Genomic DNA, 10,380 nt, shown 5'->3' with positions numbered 1-10,380 from the left:
GCATGCTGATCTCATTCCGCTGACCTCGACCAATGGGAATGCTCGACTCCCATCACCTGCTAGGAAGAGAATTCCATCATTCCGCGCATTCTTCCCGGCGCTCGCGCTACTCTGGATCTATCGCTGTCTGGGGCTCTCAGCTCGAGATCTTTCATCGACTTTGCGATTGGCGAGATTTCAAAGTGGCGCTACAAGGTGGGATGTAGTTTACATGACTCTAAACCGCTTGTTTTTTTGTTTTTTTTTTAATATATGCAACACTACATATATAAGTGAGAGTGAATATATATGTGCTTTATGATCATTGCTGTAGTGGGAACCATTGTAATCAAGGAAAGCGCTCCTGCGTCTCAAAGACAGCACTTGTTACAATGCAACGCCTCCCGCTGAATGATTTACTACCCGATACAAGAGTGTTCTGGAATCTGTGAGTTACTGCAGTTTCATATGCGACCACATTAATAAGTAACGCTAGTAAAACATTGATAACTTTCTCATGTTTAACGCGGCAACCGAGGCGACGCAACTAAAACGCAACGCTCTCGTTATGACGCGCTGCAGCCGTAATAATAAACGAAGCGTGCGTGTTTTTATTGTAACTTGGTAACTTTGCGCTCGCTCCAGAAGTCGTGTGGAAGTCTCTCAGCCGTGCTGGGGCTCTGGAATGCGCTCTGTGGAATGGGAAGTGTGGGAAGTGCTCCAGACCTCACATGTTTGCAGTGCTTATTCTGGGAATGCATGAGAAAACATGACATGCCACGAACCGCGTTGTGGCACAGCGCTTCCCAGTGCTGCGAGAATGAACACAAATGCATGTGGAGTTGATTTCTGAACCGAGTTTAACAGTCTGATTTTCCCTGCTCAGGGTCTGACCCAGGATGGAGACGCCTTTGGATGTTTTGTCAAGAGCAGCATCTTTAGTGCACCAGGATGATGAGAAACGTGAGTTTACCAAAGTATTCCATTTCAGACTGAAGTCGTTTTTACCTCGTTGTTTTCCTGTAGGCTATGGGTTCGATTCCCAGCGAATGCATGAGTGCAAAAAAAAAAAATAAAAATATTGAATGCATAATGCAATTCAAGCCGCTTTCTCCATTTCAGACTGAAGTCGTTTTTACCTCGTTGTTTTCCTGTAGGCTATGGGTTCGATTCCCAGCGAATGCATAGGGAAAAAAAAAAAAAAAAAAAATATTGAATGCATAATGCAATTCAAGCCGCTTTCTGCCAAATGCATAACTGTAAATGTTTAATTGTAGTATGACCAATCATTGTTTTATTTCTGCCTTTTGATGAGATGTTAACTCAATATTAATTGCATTCCTCTTCCTTGTAGTTTGAAAGTATTGCTCATAGAGTAAGCGATCTCTGCTGTGTTTCCATAAGTGAGGCTCATGGCTTGAGTCTGTGTTTGTCCTGTGATCATTTACATGAGAGATGCCCTTCGCTGCAGCTGTCTTCAGCTTAATGCACTGATGTATGATAGCCCAGCACAGGAGCCTTATGGAACTTTGAAAAGAGCCTTGCTGTTTGCTGTCACATGTCCCGTGTACTCCGGCCAGTCCCTCCCTGGGCTGCCATGAGCTCTGCAGTGCTTTCCATCAGAAATTCCTTCCTAGATTAAGCACCAACAAATCCTACTCAACAGGCGTTTAGTGTTAGTGGAATTCATTGTGTAACATCTACATGTTGCAGCGGCCCGTTCCGTGTGGATCTGTTGGGCTTGTGTTGACAACGCAGAATTTGGTTAGAAGCACACAATGTGGTTTGCAAGCAAGGTGATTTTCTCCTAAACATCTTCAAAGCTGCTAGACTCACCAAACTGAACTTCCATTGGTCAAACACACAGATGAACCAGTGCTGCTGTGCTCATCTGCTGAATCAAATCGAGAAACGTTTCAGTAGCTTCACAGTGTTTGAATTCGCTGGAAATGTGCTCACCCTCAGTCCGTCACAGATCAGGATGAGTTTGTGTCTTCATCAGGTTTGGAGAAATGTAGCACTGCATCAGTGTCTCAGCAATGGATGCTCTGCAGTGAATGGGTGCCGTCAGAATGAGAGCTGATAAAAACATCACAATAATCCACAAGTAATCCACAGCACTCCAGTCCATCAGTTAACATCTGGAGAAGACAAAAGCTGAAACACATCCAGCATTAACACGTTTTTAACTAAAACACGAGTCCATAATGTCCAGTGAAAAGTGGTCTGTTCTGAATCAGGAGAGAAATCTGCACAGATCAAGCAGCGTTTAAACAGCTCTAAACAAATATGTGGCTGGATTTTGATGTGAGGGACAACAGGAGATGCACTTTTATAAAGCGTTATTATGAATTGTGGACTCAACCGGAAGTGACGGTTTGATTTAACATCTGGAGAAGACAAAAGCTGAAACACATCCAGCATTAACACGTTTTTAACTAAAACACGAGTCCATAATGTCCAGTGAAAAGTGGTCTGTTCTGAATCAGGAGAGAAATCTGCACAGATCAAGCACCGTTTACAAAACAGTCCAAAACAGCTCTAAACAAATATGTGGCTGGATTTTGATGTGAGGGACAACAGCAGATGCACTTTCATGAAGCGTTATTATGAATTGTGGACTCATCCGGAAGTGACGGTTTGATGTAAAAAATGTCTTAATGCTGGATTTGTCTCAGCTTTTGTCTTCTCCAGATGTTAACTGATGGACTGGAGTGCTGTGCATTACTTGTGGATTATTGTGATGTTTTTATCAGCTGTTTGGACTCTCATTCTGACGGCACCCATTCACTGCAGAGCATCCATTGCTGAGACACATTTTACATTAGGTCACTTGAGTTTACTCCTAAAACCAGAACTCTCCTCTAGCGCCTTCTGAAACTTTTGTGACTGAACTGAAGCGGAGCGAGAAGGAAACTGGGTCATCATGTCAGAGCATGTGTGTTCAGGCATGGCTTGCTGCAGTGACGGTGGATGTGCATCTGGGACTGCCCTTGTGTTTCTTCCTCCCCCTGCTGTGTTTTTGTTTAGCGGAGGGCTGATGTCATGTCGTTGTGCTTGTGAGTGTGTGTGTGTGTGTGTCTTTGTCCCCTCACAATGCGTCTGACCTGTTTTCACAATAGTGCTGGCGCTGCGAGCTCCTCCTGCTCATTTGCAATTATCACAAGCCTCTGGAATCGTTCTGACTGCTGAACACTTGAAGAGAGAGCGGTGACTCAGTGAGGCGCGCGTTCGGCCCAGACTCGTGCGTTTACAAGCCACGGCAGCGCAACAACTTATTTCATGAGATGGGAGAGCACAATTACACAGAAGGTGTGGTTCTCTTTGTCAGTCCGAGTCAGGTGACGGCTTGCATTCGGCTGCGCGCTCGAGGCAAAACAGCCCAATCACACCATATCCTCTAAAAGAGTCACACAAACACATCCTGCTTATGCTGTCTAAATCTCTTGTAAAGTAACTCGGTTTCTCAAGGCTAAGAACGCATCCAGACTAACTGCAGTCTTCTAGAAAGAGTCATGTTACATTCTGTCGTCAGACGAGTGCCAAAAGTCTAAAAGTTCTCATTCAGAATTGATTTTTAGTAACAGCCATTTAAATACAAACCTACCTTGAGCTCGGAGGTGAAGTGATGCTTCTGCTGAATCAGTGGGATTTTACATTTATTTATTTATTAATTAAAAAAATGATTTCAGGAGCCAAATTAATGGTGACGAACTACATTATACAAGAGAGATCCACCAATCAAATGCATTGCTTTTATCATGAAAACATAGACCTAAATCATGACAAAAGAACTCGATAGCACTGCCCACTTCCAAAAAGCAAGTTATGGAGTCAGTAAGATTTTTTTATTTTATTTTTTTTGGAAAGAAACATACTTTTATTCAGTAAGGACACATTAAATTGATCAAAAGTGACAGTGAAGACATTTATAATGATAAAAAAAGATTTATATTTGAAATAAATGCTGTTCTTTTGATATGTCTATTTATCAGAGAATCCTGGAAAATAAAATGTATCACGGTTTCCACACAAATATTGGGCAGCACGACTGTTTTCATCATTGATAATAATCAGAACTGTTTCTCGAGCAGCAAATCAGCATATTAGAATGATTTCTGAAGATCATGTGACACTGAAGACTGCAGTAATGATGCTGAAAATACAGCTGCGCATCACAGAAATACATTACATTAAAATTGTAATAATATTTCATGGCTTTTACTGTATTGTAGGTGTGGGTTATGTATGCAAAAAAACATGATATTTGGTCCAATTCTCACTATTAACTAATTGTTTATTAGTATGCATACTAAAATATTGGCTGTTTATCAGTACTTATTAGGCACATATTAATGCCTTATTCTGCATGACCATATTCTAGATCCCTTAACCCGACCACATACCTAAACGTAAATTAGGAGCTTAGGGAGGGAAAACTCTTGGTTAATAGTGAATATGTGTTCCCTGATCTAAAGTGTTATCTGATATGCTTAATTATGGTTGATAATGACATAGCACAATATGCACAGATTTTTCAGGAAAGTGAGTGAGCCGTTCATCAGTCAGTTAGTGTGCTTAGAGCTCAAAGAACGGCTCTCAAACATGAGCGTCTAATGCTAAAAACAGGTTTTGTGTCAGTACACACCTCCTCGAGGGCTCTTGGGTCGTTTCAGCAGCACACACGTGTGTGAACCCAGGTTTTTTGGGTCAAAGGTCACTGAAGTCAGGCGCACATCATTGTTGTTTGTCAGCTGTTGTTCTGACGGATTCCAGAAAGAAAAGGCTAGCAGCAATGTGAAAAATATAGACTGGCTGCGCATCACAGAAATACATTACATTAAAATTGTAATAATATTTCATGGCTTTTACTGTATTGTAGGTGTGGGTTATGTATGCAAAAAAACATGATATTTGGTCCAATTCTCACTATTAACTAATTGTTTATTAGTATGCATACTAAAATATTGGCTGTTTATCAGTACTTATTAGGCACATATTAATGCCTTATTCTGCATGACCATATTCTAGATCCCTTAACCCGACCACATACCTAAACGTAAATTAGGAGCTGAGGGAGGGAAAACTCTTGGTTAATAGTGAATATGTGTTCCCTGATCTAAAGTGTTATCTGATATGCTTAATTATGGTTGATAATGACATAGCACAATATGCACAGATTTTTCAGGAAAGTGAGTGAGCCGTTCATCAGTCAGTTAGTGTGCTTAGAGCTCAAAGAACGGCTCTCAAACATGAGCGTCTAATGCTAAAAACAGGTTTTGTGTGAGTACACACCTCCTCGAGGGCTCTTGGGTCGTTTCAGCAGCACACACGTGTGTGAACCCAGGTTTTTTGGGTCACAGGTCAAAGGTCACTGAAGTCAGGCGCACATCATTGTTGTTTGTCAGCTGTTGTTCTGACGGATTCCAGAAAGAAAAGGCTAGCAGCAATGTGAAAAATATAGACTGCAGGAATAAAAGAAGTGCGAACTGATTCTCTCAAACGTCATGGCAGTACAAAACACATACTAGAAGGGCTGATATATCGCTATTTATCTGCAAAAAATAAATAAATAATAATAATATTGGGTATTTATCTCGCATCTGGCCGATCTGAGAGTCACCAGCATTCATAAGTCATCATCGTTTCATTTTTTCTCACATTTTAATTTTTATGGATTCCCTTTTAATGATGAATTAATTGTTGGTAATCAAAAAGCGTGTCTTATTTATTAAAACCATGAAAACTTATACAATTTAACAACAATGTATTACAAGTTAACAAACAATAAACCTTTAGGGTCTATGAAATATGTTTTATTTCTATTCATTTCCAAATTCCGTTTTATATTCCCCCCAGTTCTGTGTTTCCGGCTTTCATTTTTCTGGATTCTGTTTAATGAAATTTTAATCATCAAAAAGCATGTCTAATCAATTGAATTCATACGTTCTTTAACAGTTTATTTACAGTAATTGTTTATTACAATAATAGAATTATTATTATTTTTTTAAACCTGTTTCTGGATTTAATACGGAATTATTATATCGGTGATAATCAAATGAGAGCATTACAGAATGAAAAGTTTAATTAATCTTTCAAAACGTAATCAAATGAAATGTTCATTTATTTTCTGGCAAGCAAAGTGCTGCACAACAGGGTTGCCGAAATCATAGGGCCCTAATAAATCATAAAACACAGGATTTGGGGAAAAAAGAAACTGCTGTATTGGTTGTATTTGCACTTCTTTATTATTACTAAAAATGCAGTGGAATCATTTAGTTGGTTTTCCATATTTGTGATATTTGGGTTCTGCTTCTTTTTGTTGTTTTATTTTAACTTGTGCCAGAAAGTCGTTACCTTAGCAACCACATAGCAACACCCTAGAAACTGCTCAGAACACCTTAGCAACGGTCTCCTCCATTGTTGTGGTGCGTGACAGCGCAGACAGTCACCGCTCAGAAAATCATCAAAAATACCAAACTTCAATCTGCCGGAGCTCTTGTCTTTAGTAAGATTATTATTATAAAAGTGGCTTGATTTGAAGTAGTTTGAAGCGAATCAGTGTGTGATTCTGCATGTTTAATCCGTTTTCTGTAGAGAACATCTGTTCATTTGACGAACGCTTTATTCAGTTCACTGAATGTTTTATTCAGTTCAAGCGCAGTTGACAGCTCAACCTTTTCCCATCATGTTTGGACTTAATGTGTTCGTAACATTGCCTAAGGTCTTCTGGTTGTGGTTTGGAAAGTGAGAAATGCTCTGGTAAAGCTTTAGTGACACTCTTCTAATCAATGTGTGTTTGGACTATGCAAATAAGTTCCAGGGAGGAAAGAAGGGTGGGCCACACTGTGTCCCCCGCTCTGATGGAAACAGCCAATCACAGCCTGGAAATGGAGAAGCGCCAGATTGCAATCTCCTCCTCATCGGAAAGAGATAAAGGTACACTTTCAACAGACTCCCTTTGTTCTGAGACTTTCGTCCAGACACTAGCTACACGTTCTGAGTGTCTGGCCCATGAGGGAAGAGGCAATAACAGCTATAACAATGACTCTACACGTTCTGAGTCTCCATCCTAGAGAGACAAAGCGGATCGACCAAGTTCTGAGTCTCTGAGGCAGAAGACATATAGACATTGCAACAAGGTTAAGCTCCAGCGAGCAATGCTTCACTGCAAGGTACTTTCTTCTGCGTGTTCCAGACCCTCCAGGGCCACGTCTGCACTCCAGATTTCAGGATTTCAAGACTTTTGCCTCAATAAACTCCTAATTTGGGTTATGGGGTGGATTAAAGGATCTAAAATATGGTCTTACTGAATAAGGCATTAATATGTGTTTTATACATACCGTATTGGCCCGAATATAAGACGACCCTGATTATAAGACGACCCCCCCTTTTTCCAGATGTACCTTTTGGAAAAAGGCTTTTTAAAAACCAAATCTTGTTTTTTCTCAGTAAAACACATTTTGTCTTCAATTATTTTCATATTGCATATTTTTCCTATTTTAATTTTTGTTTTGAAAGTATGGTAAAAACTGGTAAACTGTACCAACAATCACATTTAAAAAATATACACTTTTTGATATACCATAAAAAAAAAAAAAACAGGTAGCCCATCTGAATGAGGACATTGACGCGTTTCAGAAAGGCGGGGCATAGAGGAATGTACAGTATGTACAGTATGTGGAAAATAATGTGTTTTTTTAACCTTAAACCGCATAAACACATTTCATTACACCAAATACACCAAATAATGTTCTTTTTAGCAACATCATATGACCCCTTTAACTGCTCTGATTTAACTATAGGTCGATGAAGTATTTGCTAACTCGAGTATTAAACTATCACACTCTCTTTTACTCCGCTATTGGCCGTTTTGCAACACAACTTCTTGTCTTTTATGAATAAGAGCAAGTTGGTATGCTATACACTGGCATTAACATAAAGATGATATCTGGTAGTGGAAAATGACACTTATTACTACAGAGGATGTGTTAATAAAAAAAAAAAAAAGACTAAATTTGTCACAATTTTGACAGATATGGCATGTGGTCGGTTTGATTTAGAAACATTTCCGGATGCCAGTAGAGATTAGAAATAAACAAGAGAAAACGTTTTAAAGCGCTTTCTCGAAAATAGTCTGGGATGAGGAGACGTGAGTGGGATTTTGAGAGAAACACCAAGAGCCTGCAACGCTGCGATTGATAAGCTTGTGATATCAAACATTGTATTTGTTTTTTTTGTAATGTTTTAGTGAGGGTTAAATGAAGGAATGAAGGGTTGTATAAAGGAAAATATAAAACCCAGTGCATCAAGAGTTTTTGTAGACCTGAATCTGTTTTACATTATACAAGACAAGACCGCATCTTCACTGAATGTGGTCAGAATCTGTTTCTCTTTTGACAAAGCAAAATAGTCTGTTAATATGAATGTTTATCTGTCATAATACTTCACTGCACTCAATCAGATGGAAAGAGTTTCAGTCTGGTCTGCGTCTGGGACGTTCCACGGTTCTGACCTGCTTTTTCCCCCCCATGACATTTCTTCATAGTTTCCGCTGTGTTTTTTGGTCATTGTCCTGCTGGAAACTGAACATCTGTCCGTTTCAAGTTGCTCATGCTGACAGCATCATCTGGGCTGAACTGGATCTGCACCAAACACGCTGCTTGTCTTCCAGACCAGAGACCTCGGCTTTCTTCCAGAGGGTTTCAGGTCTTGCTCCACGGTTTTCTAGTAAGTCTGGGTGTGACTTCATGTTTCTCAGAAGTGGGTTGTTTCTCGTGGCTCTCCCAGGGGCCAGTCTGTGACATCTGGACAGTTTCTGCCAATGCAAACAGTCACTGGTTTCTTGTTCACTTCTGTGAGAATGATTCTCTTATGTTGGTTTGCCATTGCATCTGTTTAACATCGTCTGCGCGTGCGATAAATGGCATTCATATGTTATTTGTATCAAACTGCATGTTGAATGTTGTTTTGGTGTTCTGTTGTAGGTTTAGGACTTTTCCTCCTGATCATAGACGGCACAAAATCTCCATCTCAGCACTTTTTATTGAATGGCTTCACTTTTTCATTTTGTCAGTTCATCTGAATACCAACATTTGAAGATTTAGTCGAAACTGACGAGGCTTATTGGTCTGATTTTGCGTCAAATAGTGATCTGTGTTTTTTAGTGAGATTTGGGCATTCATATTTTTAGGTTTGTGGCGTAAGCTATATTATTTTGAAGTGAAAAGATTCAATTAGATTCTGGGCCCCGGAAAGGCCCTGAGTGGCGTGATGTTCCTGGTGGTATTTATTATTTTAATGCTTGTTAATCCTGTAATTCATGGGGTTAATATTCAGTAATTAAATAAGATAGATGTACATTTCAGACACATTGGCTTTTCAATAGGCTAACTGAGTGAAATCATTCAATTTGCATTCATCGTGTTGATATTATGACATATCTTCAATTAAAATAATGACAATTTAAATGCGTAAATATTCATATGACATGTATGTACAGTGGTGTGAAAAAGTTTTTGCCCCCTTCCTGTTTTTTTAATTGTTTGCATATTTGTCACACTTAAAAGATTCAGATCATCAAACAAATTTTAATATTACACAACGATAACCTGAGTAAATACAAACTGCAGTTTTGAAATGGACAGCTTTTTTCCCTTAATAAATGAAATTATCATTTAAAAACTGCATTTTGTATTTACTTGCATTATCTTTGCGTAATATTAAAATTGGTTTGATGATCTGAATCTTTTAAGTGTGACAAATATGCAAAAAATAAAAAAAACAGGAAGGGGGCAAAAACCTTTTCACAGCACTGTATATAAGCAACATGTAGATAATAAGTACATTGTGTCGGGTGCTTAATGTAAATGCATACTAGTTAAAAGTGGGGTAAGCGATTTTTCAAAAACGCTTTAGAAAACTGATTCGGGCCGAATAGCAAAACAAACTTGTAGCCAATCAGCAGTAAGGGGCGTGTCTACTCATGATGTGGAGGAGAGAGCGTTCAGTGCACAGGACGGACATTAGCCGAGACGAGCGACAGAAAGATAGAGATGGCGGATAAAAAACAAAAGAGGAAAACGTCTGCAGAACAAAAGAAGGCTTAAGGCAACAAGGCAAGAAGTAGGACCCGTATAAATATCGGACCAGCTTTCCAGCGCTGGAGAGAACTCAAGGAGCGGAGGCCTGCGATCGGACGCCCGAGGTTGCTTTGTTTCTTCTCAATAGGTGAGTAACACCGTGTCTACAACAGCTAAAGTCTGCCTACACTGGACGCGATCAAACGACCGTTGAAAACCATTTGAAATTTGTGTCAGCACCTCATAAATAGAACCCGGCAGCAGTTTTCTGTCGGGGATTTGTTGCACCGCCGCTCACGTCCGTAGACACGGTGTAAAA

General features: G+C 39.6%; 1 protein-coding gene across 2 annotated transcripts in view; it reads left to right on the top strand.

Moving 5' to 3' along the window:
* The first annotated feature begins 49 nt into the window (after positions 1–49).
* vgll4b (vestigial-like family member 4b) overlaps positions 50–10,380 on the top strand; it is a 46,677-nt gene continuing 36,346 nt past the window's right edge. The window contains exons 1-2 of one of the 2 annotated variants that reach the window (XM_016575700.1): positions 50–195; positions 866–942. In XM_016575700.1, coding sequence (XP_016431186.1) covers positions 879–942 — 64 coding nt within the window. In that variant the 5' untranslated portion in view covers positions 50–195; positions 866–878. Of the gene's footprint in view, positions 196–313; positions 428–865; positions 943–10,380 lie in introns of those variants that run through there. The other variant, XM_016575707.1, reaches the window with a different exon arrangement.

The sequence above is a fragment of the Sinocyclocheilus rhinocerous genome, unplaced genomic scaffold (assembly GCF_001515625.1).
Source record: "Sinocyclocheilus rhinocerous isolate Xijiao unplaced genomic scaffold, SAMN03320098_v1.1 scaffold1574, whole genome shotgun sequence".
Taxonomy (NCBI): Eukaryota; Metazoa; Chordata; class Actinopteri; order Cypriniformes; family Cyprinidae; genus Sinocyclocheilus; species Sinocyclocheilus rhinocerous.
Note: the sequence above shows the minus strand (reverse complement) of the source record. Positions and strands in the feature narration are given on the sequence as shown.